Source organism: Perissodus microlepis, chromosome 8, assembly GCF_051167445.1.
Source record: "Perissodus microlepis isolate ML-2025 ecotype Zambia chromosome 8, ASM5116744v1, whole genome shotgun sequence".
NCBI lineage: Eukaryota > Metazoa > Chordata > Actinopteri > Cichliformes > Cichlidae > Perissodus > Perissodus microlepis.
In genome coordinates, this window is record NC_140468.1 from 9,449,271 (window position 1) to 9,471,442 (window position 22,172).

The following is a 22,172-nucleotide window of genomic DNA, read 5'->3' on the forward strand; positions in this document are numbered from 1 at the left end:
TATTTCCAATCAAATGCAAACTGTAGCCTCTGTTTCCTGTTCTTAGCTGACAGGAAGGACAGGCGGTGTTTTCTTCTTCTGCTGTAGTCCATCTGCTTCAAGGTTCTACATGTAGTATGTTCAGAGATACTCTTCTGCATACCTTGGTTGTAATGAGTAGTAGCAGGACAGAGGTACACGCTTCTGCTCACTACATATTTTTTCTTTTTCAGACCAGTCTCTGTAAACCTTAGAGATGGTTGTGTGGGACAATCCAAGTAGGTCAGCAGTTCGTCAAATACCAGCCTGTCTAGTACCAACAACCATGCCACATTCAAAGCCACATTTTATCCACTTTCTGTTGCTCAGTTTTAACTTCAACAGTATCATTTTGATTAAATGCACTGAGTTGTTTCCACATGGTAACAAAGTGTCTTTTGAGTTAATTTCATCTGATAAATGTAAATGCTTTTAAAAAAAAAACACAAAAAAAACAGGCCACTGGTTTTGTGTCATCTTGTAAAACTGGCCTGCTGGGAAAAACAAGTTTAGTTTTGTATAGCTATATATTTGCTATGAAACAACAGACAGCCACAGATGATTACGAGCTGTTGGATGTATTGGGGGGATTAGCATTTGAAGAGACAGATATTCCCCTCTGGACAAACGAGTTTAAAGGATGACTGTCGATTTTAGATACACCTGAAACCAAACTTCAAAGGAATGCTAATGTTTGTCTGCAGGATGTGTCAACAGACAAGTGCTTGATAAAGTGATGTAGAGGTGTTCAGTGCTGAATATTGAATCAAACAGTGGAGCTCTGCCAGAGATACGATCACAATCTAATAACTGAATAACAAACACCTTGATGAGCGGTTAACCTCACAGTATGTGTGATGCCTGTGAAGACGAGTTTGTACTGAACTTATTTGGGTTATCAAAATTATGTTTATTATCTACTTGTGTTGCCATTGTGAATTTTTGAGTTTTCTGATCATTAAAATTTGCGTGTTTGTGATTTTAGGTGCTACACGTCTGGTTGGCAGCTCGATCTCTGGCAGCGGGCGAGTTGAGGTTTACCTGAACGGCCAGTGGGGAGCAGTGTGCGACTCTCACTGGACAGACCGGGATGCCAGTGTGATCTGCAGACAGCTGGGTCTGGGGTAGGTCGGATGAAACATCTGCTACGAGTTACAGTGACGTGTGACTGATGTAAAAAGTTCATTCTCACCGGTGACGTTTCTATTTTCAGCGATATCGGCACAGCGTTGCAGCACTCTCAGTTCGGCTCGGGCTCTGGCCTATTTCACTACGAACGTCTGGGTTGCCGCGGTGATGAGAACACCCTGAGTAAGTGCCGGAGCAGGATGTTCGTCACTGGTGACTGTAGCCATGGAAACGAAGCAGCAGTGGTGTGCGCACCACCAGAAGGTCAGTGTGACTTCCACAATGTCGTGGCAAACGCACCTGAATGTTTCAGCCCATACATAAGAGGCACAGAGCGATTCGGTTCCAATAAAATGTGTGTGAGAGCATTCAAGGTGGATGCTGCTGGATCTCATGCCATCTTTTAAACTGCTCTCAGGCAGTGGCCCTCCTCTGCGACTGGTTGGAGGTGAGGAAGACTTTGAAGGTCGTGTGGAGGTGTTTCATGCAGGAAGGTGGGGCTCTATCTGCGATGACCAGTGGGACGACAGGGATGCAGAGGTGGTGTGCAGACAGCTCGGTTTTGGGTACGTTCACACCTCCACCACAGCTAGATAAGAGATGTATGGTAACATTTTGATCTTTGTCCTAGTTTAAAGGTTACGTTGTGAGCCTCAGGCCACAGAGACACCTACTGTAGTAGGAGAGCCACAAATGTACAAATGAAGAAAGCAAACACTATGCCTGTTTTAAATTGGCTTTCTATCCCCTTTAAGGTCTTCTCCTTGTGCACCTCTGGACCAAGTCCAGAACTGCTGCTATTTCTAGATCACTCCCTGTATGTCCTGTTCTCACCACCTGGCAAGTTGACCCGACTTTCATGTCAAGGATCGTCACCGGCTCGGTCTCCGCTCACGAATAAGAGGCCAAACAGTTTTCAGGGGATAAGTGTACTCCTAAAGTAGCAGGCAGCATAATGTGTACTGCGGTACCTGCAGAGTCTTTTATGTCTGTCACATGTTCTCAGCATGAACCTGGTCTCATTGGTAAAGAGAACCGGGTGCCACTGGCACTGCCTAAAGATGATGAGTGCTCATGCATCCCTCAAAGTCTGTTTGCGACAGTTAGGTTAGAAGAATGAACTTGAGTAGCCCGCTGCAGGTCCCTGTGTCGGTCTGACAGTGATCCTCCTGATTGTACAATCATACTCAAACAAAGAAGTAGATAACGGTTCAGCTGCTGGCTTGTCCTTCTATAGCCTTGCCCAGCTCTCCTCTTGTAACAGCCCGGAGACACAGCAAACCTTCCTGTGATGGGACGTATGGATACCCCAGCCTGAAGGAACTGGAGCATCTGTACAACACTCAGAGTGTAGTATTCTGTGGCCACCACCTGCAAAACCATTCTGTCATGAACCAAGGTTCATACACACAGAGTGGGGATCAAAAAGCAGACTCAATACAAAATTCACAGGAACTATGTACAGATTTATTTCTCTAACATAAATGATCAGGAACAACCAAGGGAACGAGAATAAAACTCAAGCCGAGGAACTGAAATTCCCTGGGAAGCTGTGATCTGGACCGTGGGAAGCTGCAACAGAAAGGGGAACAATTACTTGTGTGCAGGAAAGGAGAGAGTCAAAACTAAACCAGAATTAGAATGCTGTGGCTTACAATCAGAGTCAGACCGTGGGGCTCGGATGGGAGGGTGTCCGTGGGAGAAAATCCAAGGAGGGAGAGACGGAGACTGAGGGAGTTCTCTTGCGCGCAAAACAGGCAGGAGGACAGGCAAGAGATGTCTTCAATTGCCAGACGGTGACCACAAAGAGTGACTAACGGACTGGCGTGGAGCAGCCGTCCACGCTGGGTGAAATAGTTCTCTGGTAATTGCCTCGGATGGAATACAGGTGCGATGCGACCCAACCCGAGGTCGTGGCCACTGAGGCAACCCAAACACTACCTGTTCCCACGGACCATGACACATTCCCTTTTTGGGACAGCTGTTGCTGCCTCTCCAGTGCACCTGTTGTCAATTTTATTTGCACTAAAGCAGATGAAATGGATTCACAGTGGTTTATGGTTCCAAATTGGAAAGATTGATATCCCTGAAGTTTAATTAACGTTGTGTATACTGTGATGTTTGTGTGTTCCCTTAATTTTTTGAGCATGGTATATAAATATGAAGTTGTGTGCTGTGTATTGAACTCCCCCAGGGTCGCTGACTGCATTTACATTACTGTAACTGCTTGATGCATCTGATGGAGAAAGAGCAAACGGCACATTGGAAATGCAGGATTTTTATTAGCCAAAGCAAATGTATCACACCACCTGCCCTAGATGCCCGATTTGGCTCCCTGTGACTTTGTCCTTAAAGTGTCACCTTTTTGACTCAGTGGAGGAGATCCAGCACATATCCCAAGTGTGCAGGTTATTGCAGGGCTGCTCAAGGAGACGACCTTCAGATGGATAGCAGCCAAATGTAAATCCGGTCCAGGTTGTGGTTTTTATGTGTGGAGTTGCATAACGTTTTGACTGCACCTTTTGCTTGTGCAGGTGTTTATTTGTCTCACTCTCAGTGGAAAGACTAATGGCACCACAATTACACAAGATTTACAGGTTTGCAGTGTGGCAGCTGAAAATGACTGAATTGATGGGGCATTGTGGATGACACAAATACAGGGAACATTCAGCTCTGGAAATTTCACTAATCACTTTACAAACAGAAGATGCCAGTATCTTTAAAATCCCAAAAATGAGGTAAAACTGAATTATTTATCAGATGCTGTTGAGTAAGCTGGAGATGTTCAGGATTCTCCAGCAGAGCAGATTACAGTTTGTCTCATCTTGAAAAACTTCCTCACACACAGAATGTAAACCCTACGGAGAAGAAAGTGAACTTGTAGCTGCAAAGAGAAAGATCTTGTTCCATGGTTAACACGAGGTTGCATTTCATCTCCCGAAACACCGGGGGACACCTCACCATCTGTGTTTGTACGTGTGAATAATAGATGTCCTGACACTGATGCACAGGTTCCCACACAGCTGTGTACAGCTGTGCGCTGATGTGTTTTGACACGCAAAACAAAACGAAGCAAACTCGATTTGTTTTTCCCCACATGGATTGTATTCGTTTTTTGTTTCGCTCTGCAATAGATAGAGAATATGTGTCAAACATGTAGACACTTTGCATGCTGGCACTAGCTAACACTCCTCCTCCCTGTGAACAAACAGCAGAGGAAGAAAAACTCAAATCTGTGACAATAATCAATTACAAGTAAGAGTTCTGCATTTAGTACTTTAATTGGAAGTGCAAGTTTTTAAATATAATGAGGAAAATGGAGAAGTAAAAACATTAAATGTAAGTAATGAATGAAAAACACAAGGTTTTACTTTTTTTTAACTGATTAAAAAAGTAAATTATTACACTAATAAATAATTCACTAATGAATTGATGATTCATATGAAAGAAAATAAGATTTTGTTAAAATTATATCTGAGAGGCTGTAATTACAAATGTTCAGTATACATTAACCACCCGTATTTGTATTTTATTTATACAATGTTTATTTGTAAAATTTAAACAACACATGTTAACACGAGTGCATTTAAACAGAATGCAACTATACAGTGCATATAAAACGTTTAGCCACAGCTACCTTGCAGACCGTGTCCCTGGTTGGGCTTTTTAAAGACACAATACATCAATGCAAATATCAGATCAAACAGAAAACAACAACAAAGACCACACAAGCCATAATTTTGCCTGTTAATTAAAATTTTTAAGATTTGATGGCAAAGAGTTCAGAATCTGTGCGCCTTTTAAAATTTAAGAAGCTGTACTGAATAAATTTCACTGTATAAAATCATTTCTAGATAATTTCCAGCCCTTCCCTGCTTCCCGTACTCTGATTCCTCCTATTTTTCCATATTTATAAATAACAAATAATTAGTTGATGGTTTTCCTGCAACATTTTGTACAGGGTGGGCCATTTATATGGATATACCGTAATAAAATGGGAATGTTTGGTGATATTAAAGTCCTGTTTGTGGTACATTAGTATATGTGAGGGGGCAAACTCCTCAAGATGGGTGGTGACCATGGTGGCCATTTAGAAGTCGGCCATCTTGGATACAACTTTTGTTTTTTCAATAGGAAGAGGGTCATGTGACACATCAAACTTATTGGTAATGTCACAAGAAAAACAATGGTGTGTTTGGTTTCAACGTAACTTTATTCTTTCATGAGTTATTTACAAGCTTCTGACCACTTATAAAATGTGTTTAATGTGCTGCCCATTGTGTTGGATTGTCAATGCAACCCTCTTCTTTAGGACTTTAATATCACCAACCATTCCCATTTTATTACGGTGTATCCATATAAATGGCCCACCCTGTAATTTGATATGTTTTACTTTTCTTTTTAACAAACCTGCTGCATGCTATTTTTAGGATAAACATCACTTTTAGCACAAGCAGAAGCACAAAAGGGCTTTTTATAGCAAGCTGGGATTAAGAAGACATCACAAAAAAAAGCAGTTTATTATTTTGGATGATTTTATTTATTCAAAGAGTATCTTTAGAGTATTTTTTTGTCGTAGTCGTGTTTTTCAGAGTTATATCCAGTAGACTGACAGATTTTGTGTCAATGAATCGTCCTCCTGGGAAAGCTGATCGTTTTGTGCGACACTGTGTAGCTTTATCAATGCCAAATTGTTGGGTCTAAACATGCAACCCTGCTGGAATCAGACCACGAGAGACTGCGAACAGAACACAAGATCCACTCGTACGTTTTACTTCCAAGGGGAGACTGCGCTCAGAGCTAACACAAGCACACCTGTAGCCAACTCCAAAGCTCCAGTCTCCACTCACAGCTTTTACTCCGTTACACAACCTCTCACCGTAAAACCCCTGTGGTGTATCGTAAAACCTAAGGCACTGTGTGTGTGTGCATGCATGTGCAAGCACGTGAGTGCATGTGTGTGTGTGTGTATGTGTGTATGTGTCTCTGTAGATGTGGCTTCCTGCCACACAATATATGCTTACAACTGTTCAACCACATTTCCTAGTTATCCAAAGGTCATCTCCCCTCACCTGTATATGGCTTAACCCCTTTAATGGTTCGCCATATACAAGCACAGGCGAGCCCCTAAATGGCCGGGAGTAACCATCCCTTACCAGATAAGGAACCAGAAGCTTTAGATGGAATGTGCCTGCAGTTAAACACTATACCCTTCTCTACCATCCTGCATGTGGGGGAGGAGAACAGAAGAATATCTAAACATGCAGTTTAAGACAAGGTTTACAAATTTAAGCACAACAATGACAACATTTAACAATTCACCCCAACACAAATGTTGTGGGACGACAGTTTTCTACTATTCACTGTTTGGCTGCCTGACAGCATTTTATCTGATCCCTTTGTTTAAGTAAAACTGCCATCAATTTAGATGTTTGACTCTGTCAGTTAACCTGATAAATAAACTGAGGTTTTGAGGTAATTGGTTTTTAACTATTTATTAATGGCCTATTTATTCTCAGGTCCCTCTACTACCCTCTCTGCTCCTTTAAACAATATACTTATCTTATCTTAAGTAACCTTCTGGAAAAACCTTCTGTGTGTGTGTGTTTGTGTTATAGCGGTGTGGCGAAAGCCTGGTCCTGGGCTCACTTCGGTCAGGGTTCAGGTCCCATCCTGCTGGATGCAATGAAATGCACAGGAAACGAGCTGTTCCTGGATCAGTGTCCTCATGGCAACTGGGAGCAGCACAACTGTGACCACATGGAGGACGCTGGGGTCTCCTGCAGCCCTTATACAGGTACACGCACCCAAACACACACACATATACACAGTCACACATAGCAATTGTACACACTGATGAGCTTAAAGCTGCTATTTATAGCCGCCGGGCTCCGAACATCAATAAATCATTACTGCATAGAGCAGCAACATCCTGTTTGTGACAAGTAGGAACAGGATTTATGTGAGCTGAGCAGTAACATATCAATACATGTGACCAAACTCCAAAAATACACATTTTAATATTAATTTCAGATGTAGCATCTATAAAACAGAATCTTCCCTTTGAGAAAAGAGGATCTGATTTTTGCTTATAACCACAAAATGTTTCAGACGGTGTGGTGCGTCTGGTTGGAGGAGACAGTCCCTGGGAGGGCCGAGTCGAAGTGTTTCATAACGGTGACTGGGGGACGGTGTGTGACGACCACTGGACCCAGCAGCATGCAGAGGTGGTCTGCAGGCAGCTGGGTTACAGGTATGAACACAGTTTTAGCCTTTTTGCATGCAGCTTTTTTCAGTGAAAATTGCAGCTGCACTCTTTGCACCCCAAGTTTGCCATAGTTACAACTAAGAAGACTGCTGTTTGCATTTTGAACACTTTATAAGTAGATGATAAACTCTTCTCCATCTCCAGGGGTCATGCTGAGGTCGTATCTGATGGGACGTTTGGCGAGGGCGTGGGCCTGATCCTCCTGGATGATGTCCAGTGCGAGGGATCTGAAACCTCGCTGCTGGATTGCCAACATGGGATCTGGGGACGGACCGACTGCTCCCACAGCGAGGACGTCGGTGTTCGCTGCAGAGGAAGGTCCGACGAGGAGACTAATGAGGTGCCGGTCATCGCACCTTCCACAGGTGAGTGATGGGGATGATTTCATGCAGTAGTTTAGGATGAATCAGCCGATTCGTTTTTTAAATTCTGAAACATTTTTAACTTTCGGGATAATTTTCCTCAGGATCCGGCCTTTACACACCTCCAATACATTCTGGTAGTGTCACATAATGCTTTTAAGTGAGAGGGAGTCAAGTAGACAAATACATTCCTGGGAAAATTTTCGCTGCTGGATCCCTGCTTTGTGTTATGAGCATCTTTTGAGGCAAACATGTTTGTCACTCAAGGTTTTCCACTTTTTATGATTCCATCCCATCCTTCCTGATAGTTTCGGCAGTGTCCCACCAGGAATTGACAGATTCTGACATCTGTGAGACCTTATATTGAGGCGATGGCTGTTATTCTCTCAATAATAACTGATAAACGCTAAAAAAACTGGAAAGAAAACGTAGTCAGAAATGCATAGGAGGAATCTGCGGTACTGAACAGGCCAATCGGAGTAGTCACAGTTGTTTCAGGGGAGTTATTGCACACATACGACGCAGATCGAACGCAGAAGTTTAAACCAACTGTAAGTCATCATTTATATACAGCCTTTGTTGTGAACAACTTGAGGCTACCGCCTTGCCGAAGGACATTACAGCAGCAGCACTCACCACTTAGATTTATTTCCCCAAACTGGCAAACCTCCAGAGCTCTCCTCCTCACCCTTTAAGCCACTCATGCCCAGTGTTTGTATGGACAAAAATAAAGATCAGGTTTTAAAAATAATAACTTGAATTAAATTTACAAAGATATATTTCCTGTCTCAGAACATAATCACAATTTTAAAGAGTTTATTTTCTTTTTCATATAGTGGAAGAAATAAACCAGTTAAACCAGGAGTATCATTGCACCGCACTGCAGAAATTTGGTGGTGCTGAAATTTATTTTGCCACAAAAGGGCAAGATGTTGCTGCAGACCGCTGCTCGCATGCTGCCGGCCTTCTTTGTTTACACTGGTGTTTTTCTGTCCAAATGGTTTACATGTCACATGCTGACAGCTGTGAATATAAAGCGATGTTACTGGCTCTGTTCTCCAGAGGTCCTGCTTCTCCTGTCGACACACACAGTCCATTAGAATGAGAACAGCGGCCGGATAAATGGATGACATTTAACACCGTCAGCGGACATACAGCTACCTCCATCTCTGTAGATGCGCAGGCATGAATATGAATGAGCGTTGTTTTTCTTTTCTTTTTTTTTTGTTAGGTCCCCTGGTGCGTCTTGTGGGTGGCAGCAGCAGGAAGGAAGGTCGAGTCGAAGTGTATCTCCATGGTGACTGGGGAAGTATTTGCGACTCAGGCTGGAACGATCTGAACGCAGCCGTGGTGTGCAGACAGCTTGGACACAGGTTAATGTTTGTGTGGGTGAATGAGAGATGACAGTTTTAGTGAAAACAAAAACATAACATAAAGTCACATCTTCTTGAATGTGTGTCATCCCCAGCGGTCGAGCAGTTGCAGCTGGAGGGTTTGGTCAGGGGAAAGGACCCGTCCACCTGGACCAGGTGAGGTGCACAGGGAAAGAGGAATTCCTAGGCGAGTGTCCCTCTCTGGGCCAGAGCATCCAGGGCTGCAGACGAAGGGAGGATGCAGGGGTACGGTGTGACATCACGCCACGAGAATCAACGGCACAGATTAAGCCTGAAGAGCCGAGCTGTGGGCTGAGGAAGATGGCCGAGGAAGATGGCAAGAGGAGGAATCAGGGAGAGGAAAACATACTCAGGTAGGGGAAAAAAATCAGGTAAAACAGAATTAATGAAAATTTAAACCTTTTTTGCTTCACTTCTCAGACCATTTTCACTAAAATATTCTCAAAAATATTCTCATTGGTGGCTTAACTGGATAGACAAATATATACATAAATATTTTGCTCACCTCCCAGCCCCGCTGGATTATTCATGCAACCTGTGGCTTTCACAGAAATCACAGCATACAGCACATGCAGGACTTACAGGATTAATACTATTAAAAACGGGTTTTCTAAGATTCTTAGTTTATAATAATTTGTATGCAATTTATAAAAAGTAGAAAAAAGCTGATGGCTGAGGTGATCTCTTTCTACACATCCAGTTAGTAAATTTCATATAAGACACACTATTTAAATTGCTTTTGCCTGCCTGCAAGCTGCTTTGCAACCCACCTGCACCCCGGCTCCTCTTTTCTGTGGTGTGTCTGACTTGGACCTGCTGACCTGCTGCTCCCAGAGCAGACATATGAAACGTTTGGCTAGCTGGTGAATCTTGCACAACTTTTGCTTCCGAGTTGGAAAACATCACATATTTTGTGGTTATTTTGGTTTGACTGGCATTTATATGTTTAACAAAAGTTAATTTGAAAGGGCAACAAGATCAAAAAGAGAAGCAGGAAGTAGTTTTGATCTGTTCGTTCTTCTTGCTCAGGACCACGTGGCCATGGCAGGTGTCCGTGTGGCTTCGGTCTCAGGAAGAAGACAGCAGTCCTCTCTGCAGTGGCACTCTGATCAGCCCCTGCTGGGCCCTGACGTCTGCATACTGTGTCACCAGGTAAATCCAAAGCAATATTAATAAATCAGTTTCTACACTGCAGTGGAACCACTCAGCGCAGTAATACACAAGTGTAAATCACCCTTAAGTTGCTTCTGTCTCTCTCCTGAAGGTTTGGCGGTGATCCGTCCCGGTACGTGGTGATAGTTGGGGGGTCCGAGCGGCGCCTCACACCGGAGCAGGTGGTGGTTCACAGGAAGTTTAAGGGTCAGAGCGGCGGACACGATCTGGCTTTGCTTAAGCTACCTAGCTCAAAGAATCACTGTCTGACCTTTGATCCCAACACCAATGCAGCATGCCTTCCTGCCACTGACACAGACTCAGGGGGAAGTACTCCATCATCTTGTGTGGTCACGGTTACAGCTGGCTGGACGGGTCCAGGTAGGCAGTTATATAAAGATAAAGTCTGAAAATATGTTTTAGATGAAACATCTGGGTGGAGGAGATCACCAGTTTGTGAGTAGTGTGTTTCAACACAGGTGCACAAATTTGCAGAAGTACAAGAATAACCTGGAATTGTGGAATTTTTGAGGTTTACTTTGACCAGTAAGTTTTATAGAAGGTGCTGGGCTACAAATCAGAAACACTTTCATTCTGAAAATCTGTTCAGTTACATCTGTAGTAACATCTTTAATGACAGTCTAACATTCAACAAACAAACGTATAGAACAGTGAAAATCAGCAAATCTTCACATCAGTATTTTATAGAGGACAGGATATAAATGAGAGAGCAGATGAGCCGGACTAGCGTCAGGAGCAGGATCCCAACAACATGTGGCCGGATTGCTATGAAATTACTATGGAATTTAATACAGGTTTTCCTTTTCCACTGCAAACAAATCACAATGACATCGATGTGTTCCTAACTTTTCCTCTGGCGCCACCGTGTGGTTAATATGTGCACTGTTTGATGAAACTAGCCCTCAGTGGTACATGGATTAACAGGAAACTGCATTTCATTTCATTCCCTGTGATTTGATTTTGTTTAATTAACAGTGAAAGTGCTAATTGACCAATAGGAAAATAACTGTAAATGAGCCATGACTCTAAAGGTTCATTTGTATCTGTTGTCTGGTGAAACCAGTTACAGCAGCTGCTTGAAAATGAAAAAGAATTGTCTCAGTTATCACATGCAGTAGAGCTAATTCATACTGACAAAAAAATTAGCAAAATGCACATCAATCATCAGGCTACGTAACACAAAAGGCAACGAAGAAACAGAAAACATGACACACGCACATCTAAGCCCTCCCACAAGATGAATTTTAATAACTCTGGAGATCCCATCACATTTCATCGTCTTTGTTCAAATACTTGTACAACAATGGCATTTCCATCAGCTGTTTCTGTACTGTCGGGTGCTAATTAGCAAAAGTTAGGGCTTACATTAGAATGCTAACAAGGTAATCTAAGGCCTCCCCCCCCCGCATAATCACGGCTTCACAGAGCTTTCTAAAAATGCTCTAATTTGCAGACTTTTTACAAAGCAGAAATATAAATGTTGGATTAAGCCATATTCAAAATTATTGTTTCATTTTGTTGCGACACTTCGAACTGAAGGCCTTCACAAAGTGATTACATTTTTATGATAACACGCAAAGAGGAAAATGTAACAATAATCTTGAATAACTGAAAAATTAAGGTACTGATCACAGAACAACATCAATTTTCAAGACTTTGTTTAAACAGATCGTCAGATTCTTACTATAATGATCAGTAGTTCATACAATGAATGCCAACAACACCTTTATCCAACCGTAGTTAAAGCAGATGGGCTACAGCAGCAAAACCCAAAATTAGTAAAGTATTAGTATAATATTGTTATTATTAATTATTGAATTAGTGATATGTTGATGATTTTAAATACTTCTATATATTCCTCAGTAGCTTGATCTAAAATAATGCAATTAATCTGAGAAGTTATAAGTAACTAAAACGTTAAGTAAATGGAGTATGAAGTTGAATATTCACATTCAGAATGTGATGGAGTAAAATCAGAGTGCAGCATAGTACAAGTACTTGAATAAATATACTCTGTAACATTCCTGCTGGCTCTATCCATGCTCTCATCCAGTGGTTTTGGGGACTATAAGATTAATGGTACTCTACTCCAGTGGCTTTGGTGGGGTGGGGGTTCAGGAAGGGTTGGTGCCACTCTATGATATTCTTCTAGACACACCCCTGAAAGATGGTTGGACATGGATGAACATGAGACTAGCCGGGCAGAAAGATGACTTTATATTCTGTTTCTAAAATCAGTTTATAAGTTATTGATTGCAGATGTGAGCGTGCTCTGTTGGTACTCTCTCATGTGCTTAAACACAGCGCTAATGAGGCCTAACATGTTATACACCACGGCCCAAATTGAGCATAGAAACATGTTTATACCTGTAGCATCGCCTTAATCAGCTGTTTGCTTTAGTATTTGTAATCCTGTTGTCTTCTCTCTCTTCTTCTAGACTCTGTTCTTGCTTCCTGGGTCCCTCTGATGTCATCATGGCAATGTAAGAAGCGCTATGGCAACAGTTTCTCCAGTCACGGCACCCTGTGTGCTGGCAGTCCTCCAGACACCAGCCTCCTCCATGACAACAGTTGCCAGGGCAACTCTGGAGGCGGGTTAGTGTGTCAGGCGGAGACAGGTCGATGGATCCTCACTGGCGTTGTCGCCGGGGGTTACGGCTGCGCTGATCCCTCCTCACCTGCGCTCTACACGCGAGTCAGCCGCTTCAGGAGCTGGATCGACGAGGTCATCAATGTGCAAGCACGCCCGGAGGCGCCAAACGCACATATACAAGAAGATCTGCCACACAATGACATAACACACATGCACAGTGAGGGCAAAGATGTGTCCTTCCACACGCACGGCAAACACGCACACGATCAGCAGCCATCAAATGAAATCAATGAGATTAAACACACACACTCTCATCATTCACACACCAAAAACACACACACACGCCGGGCGGAGGACGCAAACACACAAATTCTGGTCTGATTGAGGCCGTGCCGTTGGCTTACCACCTGTGCCATGTGACCGCCTGAGGAGGGTTAAAAGATGAGGAAAAGAAAAGAAAGATGCTCCCAAACTTCAGTCAGTGCAAATGGCCGTCTGTCAAATCTGAACTCAGTCTTCGTGAATCGCGGGTGTGTGCTGTGGGCAGGCTTTCCTGAGCTGTACGGGTCATTTGCGGTGCTCGACGTGTGAGTTTCAGCCCGTTTAGAGCGAAACAGGTCGACAGATTTATCAGCATGCCGATCAGGCCCTTTTACTGAAAATAAAAAAAAATCCCAATTGCATGTACTTTAAGGAATCTACTGCTCGCGTAAAATATTCCGGGGGTAAAATTTTGAGACGGTCACACAAGAATCTATGCTAATTTCACCTATTTACATTGTGTGAGCTTAAGAAAAAGAGCAAAACATCAAGTACAAAGGCTGACTGACCATCACTGATGTCCCTTTGAGATGATTAATGTAGATAAACTCCAAACTCCTCGCAGAAGATGAGGCTCGTCCCACATTAGGTTTTTATAAAAATCCAGATGTGGCTTTCTTTTTCAAACAGGGCTTCTCTCTTCAGGCTGTTGTCTTATACCTTTACTGGTGAAAGTGCAGTTGTTCATTTGGACCCATGACTAAGCTACTTAACTCAGGACCATACCACTGATTTAGCAAGTTTTAGTGCATTTATTACAAATGAGGTCACTTTGCATTACACACGTTCTCCTTTAGCTTGTTTCTTATTTGGATAGATTAACCTTATTTTCCCCTTTTAAAGCGCTTATTAATGCCTTACTGAGCCAATCTCCTTGTAATCTCGTTTATCTTCCTTCCTTTCACATCACCTCTCAACCAATCACGGTCTCTCCCTGATCCTGGTTGACCCGGAGGTCTCTTCCTGGTAAAATTGAGTTCTTCCTTCCCACTGTTGCCAACATTGTACTTACAGAGGACTGTCTGATCATTGTAGTAAAAAAGGCTATTGCATCAACTGTTTGGGAATACAAAGTTGTTGTACGATTGAATAAATTAAACAGATAAAAGATCCAAAGTTGATTTTAAGTGTTGACCCTGCATTTGGTAGCTGTTCACTGAAACACTTAAGGTACAAAGCAATGAAAGTGAAGGTGACCATCATTGGGCTGAAGAACAAAAATAAACCCATCAGAGAGATAGCAAAAACTTTAGGAATGGCCAAATCAGCAATCTGGGACATTCTGATTACACTCAAGAACAACAAGGCCAGATTAGGCTTTGCCAGAAAACAGAGCGACAGATGAAACCAAGATTAACTTGTGGCAGAATGATGGGAAGACAAATGTATGAAGAAGGAGAGAAACAACTCATCAAGTTCTGTCAGAGCTTTGCAAGGGAGGAAGCCGAGCATTTGGTGTTGTCCATAGGCTTTAGACTTCAGGCGGGGGTTTTGATCCAAGAATTAAAAACAACCGCTATATTGAAAATAATGCTGGTTTGTCCAGTTAATATGTTTTAAAATGGCTGTAATTCCCAAACAGTTAATCGAATACTTTAGTAAAACCCCTTGAATTAAAGCTGAGACTCTGCACTTTAACCACATATTGATTGCGTGATTGAAAATCCACTGCGATGGTGTGCAGAGGCAAATTTAAAAAAAAAATCTTATTGTCCAAATATTTATGGACAGACCTCTACCTTAACAAACTGATGTAGTGATAAAGTACAATCATGCAAAGTAAGGGATTATGTGCTTTGTCTTGATCATTGATATTTGCAGTAAGCCGCAAATATCACACAAACTTAGACTAACCCAATACAACCAAAAGGAAATAAGAAAAAGTGAAATACATATGAGAAATTTAATCATTGTGTGTTACATTATATGACAGAAATGTATGATTTTTTCTATTATGCCAGAACCTTTAATAACAACAAAATGCATATTATTCTTGGTTAAATGAAATACATTTTAAAAAATGGTTAAAATACAATTTTATAATAATGCCAATGATTTTCTTTTGGCTGTGGTTAAAAAGAAGAATCCCTGCTAGTGTGATTAATGTGTTATTAATTAATGTGATTTTTGTGCAATACTAAATCAAAATCCCTCACACTAAATGTCTTATCTGTAGATATTTTCTCAGAGTAGTCTAGGGGTAAACCAGGCCGCTCATCCTATGATAACAGCATAGAACAAACAGCTGCAGGAGTCTGCTCATTGATTTCAGATGTCTGAGCAGGGAAACAAAGGAAACGGTGGCTGAATGACAACAACCTTGTTTAGAAATAAGTCAACGGTTGCATTAAGTGTACTGGATAAAGAGCTAAAATGTGCAAAAACATTGGTATGGTCCTTTAAAATTGTACAGGACTCTCCTTTTAAAGCCATTGGAAGCTGACTGTTGGGTCATAAATATCTTTTTGTACTGGCTCTAGTTAGATAAATAGACAGGTCCTCAGATAGACAGATAGCTAGCTGCTACTTCTGCATTTAGATAGTATGTGTTCTGCATTCATTCTTGACTGAATTAGATAGCCGAGCTGGTGAAGTTAAACGTTGTCTGATCTGTTGTTCTCTGAGCAGATGTGTGATCTGACCAGAAGATGGCGACATTGCTCTATTTTAACTGGGTCCATCAGGTACCCTGGTGGTTCTTTTTATACTGTTTATGCTGTAAGTGTATGGACTTGTGCTTAATATACTGTGAACCATTGTGTCGTGAAGCATCCTGTAACCTTCAACTCCAACATTTCTCCAAGCCTGTTGTTATAATCCTGTACATAAACTCAAGCCCTGCTACCACAGACTTGATGTTTGACCATGCAGATCCTGTTGGTTCATGTAAATACTGTATGTCTCTGGCTGGGCGATGAGGGCGCAGACAGGGTAAAGGGTTTCAGATGTACTCTTGCTTTACCTGTGTTAAACCCATCAGCTGCTCCTCAGTGTAATGTGCTGAATCATGGTTGAGTATTAAAAATGTGTACCTGCTGAGAACAAGTGAGTGTTGCTGTCGTCTCTGTTTTTAGCACCAGATATTTATTAATTAGCTTTCCTGAACTCTGTTTTCCCCATGTGGCAAGAAAACAAGAAAAGAGCTAAGAAATGCAGTTCCTCTAATGACCACTTGAGGCTCTGAAAGGGAGTGAATTAATATGTTTAGAACCTGAAATGGTGGTTTGGTTACTTTTATTGACTGTACTTTATTCTACACATGGGCACTTCTCATGCCAAGAAGAAAAGAAAAATGTGGCCAAAATGCTAAAATTCAAATTGTAAATAATCTAAACTAGTGGTTCTGTCCATCTTTTATTTAAAGTCTATGTTTTCATGTCCATTAGATCAGCGATCCCCAACCTTGTCTGACAATATTTTCACGGACTGACCTTTTAAGGTGTCGCGGATAAATACAACAAAATAAAAGCAGTAACGGTACCAAAAAAAAAAGAAGATTTATTCATAACACACAAAGACCCAGGGAAACCGAGCTAAGCATTAAAAAAAAAAATAGGGATTAAAAACCCTGAAAACCATCAATTTTACACCCGAGCCTCAACTTTGCGGCCCGGTACCAAATGACTGATGGACCGGTACCGGTCTGTGGCCCGCTGATGGGGACCGCTGAATTAGATTATATTGTCTCAACACTTTCCACTAAGAAATATTAAACTACAAAAAAATCTTTCTGGTTTTAATAATCTTGGTTGGTTTACATACTAGAAACATGGATTTTATAAACTGGGCGGGGGGGGGGGGGAGTGTGAGATTGCTTACAAAACGTTTCTACCGTCCAAGTAATTGAAAAGTAAATCTGCTTAGCTGCTGCTCTCAGTCACCCATGAGCGCTGTTAATCTCTTCTTTTGTTGGAATGGGCTCCCCTCTGAAATAAAAGGGGATCAGAGGATACCCTTGCTGGACTGGATTGACCAGACTATTGAAAACTGTAGAACGAGTGATTTATAACGAGTATAATTGAGATGGTTTTGTTGGGACAAGGCTAATTATTTATAAATCTGACTAATGATGCTAATGATTTGAACAAGATGGGATGCGATCATTGGGATACAAATTTGAATTTGGGCTGGGAATATTGGATTAACACTTTAATTAAAGTGTATAAAAAATCTTTGCTTTTTATCTTTTTTACTGTTTGTCTTCTTGTAACCTTTCCTTAATTTTCCCTTTATTCCTTTTATTTCAGACATGGAGGAAATAGTACAATTTATTCTCATTTAAGGGTACTTATACCACAATGCAAAAAAAAACAAAAACAAAAAAAACTAGAAAAAAAAGTTAGTTTTATCTGACTTACAGTTCAAAATAATCCTTATTTAACGTACTGGGTCCTCTCCCTTAGCTCCTCTCCCTTTAAACTGCCTTTCTTCTGATTGGCTGCCCCTCACAAACAGCAGATGACCATATTAGGGACATCCCCTCCCTCTGATGTCATAGAAAGCCAAGAATAGAAAAAGAAAGTGTGAAATTGACCATCTGAGCAGTCACATGTTTGATCCCATCCCACCACATCCCAAATGCACTCTGGTGGTTATAAAAGGATGGATATCTTTACTGTCTACATGTGTAAATGCATTGATGGGAGGATAAGATATCTGATCAGCAATCGGTCGATAATGTGTCAGATGAGTGTATATATGATCGAAATGAAGGAAAATTGTGATAAAACCCCTTCAGATAATGCAAACTAAAAAAAAAGAATTTTCCAAGTAACACAACTTAAATTGTCTGATAAATCTGTCAAATGTAAGAAATAAATGGTAAATATAAAAACATAACATAAACACACTTTTGTATTCATACAGCCCTTTTTCATCCTCCTGGAGTTTCAACATTCAACGTCTGCCTAAAACAGGTTACTGACACAAACACCAGAGCAAAAGTTCAGACAGATAATGATGAGCTATAGAGAAACAGCGCACAGTGGTGCGTGCACACGGATAATTGCTGTGTCATTTTCTAATTTAAGCTTGCAGAGCACGTGTATGGGCTGCATTTATACCCTCAGGTGAGTGGATGCATCTGTGTGAGCCAGTGAATAGTGTTATGTGGGCCTTCGGTAGGATACAAGATAATATGTTAGTTCACCTTTAACTGAAAGATTAGAGCCAAGTTAATCTGGCTCATTCAGTATGTTTGAGTATCAGGGCAAAGAAAACACGAGCTCGGAGATGAAAAACAAAACCTGATATTGTTTTCCAGGAAGTAACATTGTGGTTTACGTAAGCTTGCCGCCATGGCTTCCTGCAGCAGTCTCTGGTGTGAAGAGCAGTTTCAGTGCTCAACCTCTGAGGTCTTCACTGAGCCCATGTCTGTTGCAATGTTTCCTCAACTTCTGTGAGGCCTGCTGGGACAATAATGACCACTGCTAGTTTGCAAACTGCAAGCAGGTCAACAGAATTTCTCCATGAACGCCTGACATCTTTGCATGAGAGTCACCTGGAGCCTCCACAGGGTTGAAGGCCTGAAGAGAAAGACATGCTGTGCAATCTTAAGATCACTGTGGACCACAGGATGCACAAGAATCGCAGCCTTCTTCTGGACTTGCTTAGCAGGACGGAGCGTGTTTGCACTCATTCTAGACTTTGAATGAAGAACTCGACCCATATTTACCCTGTAGCACAGATCCTATGGCTATAATCCTTGTAAAAGCTTATCAAGATATGTATTCTACACATTAACAGGATTAAGGTTCAAAAGTGGGCACTTCAGTCCTGTCAGACCTAAGGTAATATGTTCAGATGTTCAAACACTTTATGTTTTAGTAAACTTACATTGTGGTGTGGCTCACCTACACAAGAATAAACACCTGAGAGGATATACAGTATCGGGGTGCTGTGTGCAGGAATAACACAAAATAAACTGCAATGCTGATGGCTGCATGATGCAATGGTCTGATGCGTTGTTAACAGTTTTTGGGCTTCAAGGACTTTTGTAAAAGCTTTATGAGACAAAAGATCTGGAGTGAATAGTGTGAAGATACCGAATTTATTCTAACACACATCCCCCCCTTAGCTGTGCTGTTTCCTGTGATAGCCTTTGAAACTTTGCTTTTTTGTGCTGCCAGAGACACTGAAATCTAAAAGAGAACTCTGCAACAGCAAAGATAGTGGAACAAGTTTAACTTTTAGGGGTTAAAAAGAGTTTAAAAACATTATTTTAGGGTGAAGTCAGCAAACCTTTTAAGTGGTTTTTGTCCCTGTAACTGTCCCCAGTAAATGCTCCGAAGTGTTATAAGACGGCTGGATTTTGGGCACAAAACATCGATGGACTTTAAAAGCATTTTGAACTCTTTGATGTGCTGACTTTTGGGACTTGCAGTCAGTGAGCACACATATTTCACCTGGACACTTGATGTTGAAAGCTGGGACATTTGCTCTTTTCTCACTATTATTTTTAAAACTTATATTTTAAAACGATTCCAGTTTTGCAAACTAACCAAATAAACTCACAGTGGATAGAATCTGTGGGCTGTATCTATGAGTCACTGGTGAGTTTCTAGTGGTAGTGACATCAGTGGTTACCACCTTAGGCTGAGGGATTTTGTTTGTGCGAGGCTGACAACAACCGAAATGGGTGGAGCGGGTTTGTGGACTGGATACCGGCACGCCTTGGTGGAAAATGTGTGATTTTATATGATGCTTTTTAAGTAGTTACAAGCATTTTGCAGGATCACCTTGCCACAAAAGCTGAGCATGATTGAAAAGACTTTTACAAACTCTGAGATAAAAGAATGAAAGACAGGGAAAAGTCCTTTAAGACCTCAGCAAAGTCAAAAGTAATTTACATTCAGCAGACTTGTTCTGGCTTTTCTCCCAATTTCATAGGCACTAAAAAGTCAGAGGTCAGAGAGAGCTAACAAGACACATTCCCTCCAGAGTTCCTCCCTTTCTGTGTCTTTGATAAAGTAAGTATAAGTGTGGAAGTTAACCAACTGCAGAGCTCTTCTCATTAATCACACAGAAAGCAAAGGAACCAGGGGGAGCTGTCCTACATCCCAGATTCACACACACACACACACACACACACACAAGCCAGACCCTTAAAATAACCGGGACCATCATAAATAACAGCACAAAACCTTTTTAAATGAAGCTGAATCATTACTCAACACTTCAGTGTTCGGCTCAAATAAGACCACTGTAAAATGGTAAAGGCTGAAGTGGTGAGAAGGGAAGCTGCACTATCTGTTGAGCAGCGATTGCTTTAGTCTGTATGTATGTTAATGGCCTGCAGGCTTTGCAGTGTTACTCGGGGCTTAATCTGAATTCGTGATGCGATGACAGTCCTGCACAGAGGGCAAATATTATGCCAGCTGTTGTTGCTCAGTGCATCCTGCCAACCAGTGACACACAACCTACTGCCAGTTTAACTCTGCTCTAATCAAAATCTTCCTCCTGCAGCAAGCCAGTGTCTCCTTGCTTAACATCGCCTGGGACAAACTAGTATCCTTCCTAAAATTCCCCAAAAGCGAGTATGGGAGCAGAGATTTTCAGCATAACTAATCAATGTTGCAGTGTTACATAATCTGCAAAGTGTGTTACATCTCTATTAGCGCCAAATTTGGTGATTTCAGGACAAGTATGAGCGACCATGGTGACAGAAAGCACACTGGGTAAACACAAAGGGTTTTTGGCAGGTTCCTCTGTCTGGGAATGGATGGAGTGCAAGCGATGGATACCTTTCTACTAAGATTTTTTTTCTTTTTAAGAGAAAGGACAAAAATGTTTCCATATGACAGTGCCTTTCATGAGGTTAAAAAAAATAGCAACAAAAAAGAATCTAAGTTGAATTGAATGAAAAACAGGTCAACAGTATAGCATTATTATCCTCTGGGGCCCACTGGGGCCAATGCAAACCAATGCATTTTAGCACATTACACCTGGTCAAGACAACCTGCTGAAGTCCAAACTGACCATCAGAAAGGAAAAGAAAGGATTTAAGTGGTCCACCCTGATCTGCACACAACCATCTTTAGGTTTACAAATAACAGTCTGATTAAAAAAGAAACTATTCAGTGTGTGGCAACTCTCTTGGTGAAAATGCCTGTTGATCTCAGAGGCGAATGGCCAGATTAGACACAAACCACTCATTCCAACCAAGGTACGCAGGAGTGTCTCTGGACGTACAACACATCAAACGTTTATTAAAGCACATGGGCTACAGCAGCAAAGATCACACCGGCTGCCAGTCGTGTCAGCTAAAACAAAACAGGAAGCTGAGGCTACAAGTTGTACTGAATTGCCAAAATATTTTGTATAAACAATATATATTACATTCATAATATATTGGCAATATAAGACTGATCTGTGCAGTCTGAAAAGTCTCTTCGACTGTAATACTTGAATGGTAGGGTCAGAATTTGGTGTAAAAATTGGATCCATCCTAATTTGTACTTATAGTTCAGGCTGGTGTTGGTGTAGTGTGCACTGTTTGGCACACTTTTGGGGGCTTTAATACCAATTAAGCATTGTTTAAATACCGAAGAATACCCCACGTCCATCCCTTTGACCTCAGTGTTGCCTTCTTCTGATGGCTGCTTCCAGCAGGATAACATGTCATGTCAGAAAGCTTTGATCATATCAAACTGACTTCTTGAACATGACAGCGAGTTCACTGTACTCAAAAAGCCTCCAGTCACCAGAATCGTCATAGATGTGCAGCAGCTGTGTGATGCTGTCATGTCAATATGGACCAAAATCTAAGAGGAATGTTTGCCACAAAGGACAGGAATCCAACTGTACTAACGTGGTGTACTTAATAAAGCGACAGATGAGTGCATCGTATTGACATCGGCTTGTGTTGAAGCACTCGGTGAAAATCCTTGCAACAATAAATGACTCTAAAGACAAAC

At 41.6% G+C, this 22,172-nt stretch overlaps 1 protein-coding gene across 1 annotated transcript in view; it reads left to right on the top strand.

Moving 5' to 3' along the window:
* LOC146381371 (neurotrypsin-like) overlaps positions 1 to 16,302 on the top strand; it is a 33,989-nt gene extending 17,687 nt beyond the window's left edge. The window contains exons 4-14 of the mRNA XM_084937373.1: positions 1,004 to 1,142; positions 1,232 to 1,410; positions 1,565 to 1,712; positions 6,765 to 6,943; positions 7,258 to 7,399; positions 7,559 to 7,779; positions 9,008 to 9,149; positions 9,245 to 9,523; positions 10,200 to 10,322; positions 10,435 to 10,703; positions 12,782 to 16,302. Of these exons, the coding sequence (XP_084793499.1) occupies positions 1,004 to 1,142; positions 1,232 to 1,410; positions 1,565 to 1,712; positions 6,765 to 6,943; positions 7,258 to 7,399; positions 7,559 to 7,779; positions 9,008 to 9,149; positions 9,245 to 9,523; positions 10,200 to 10,322; positions 10,435 to 10,703; positions 12,782 to 13,317 (2,357 nt within the window). The 3' untranslated portion in view covers positions 13,318 to 16,302. The remainder of the gene's footprint in view (positions 1 to 1,003; positions 1,143 to 1,231; positions 1,411 to 1,564; positions 1,713 to 6,764; positions 6,944 to 7,257; positions 7,400 to 7,558; positions 7,780 to 9,007; positions 9,150 to 9,244; positions 9,524 to 10,199; positions 10,323 to 10,434; positions 10,704 to 12,781) is intronic.
* The last annotated feature ends 5,870 nt before the right edge of the window (positions 16,303 to 22,172 follow it).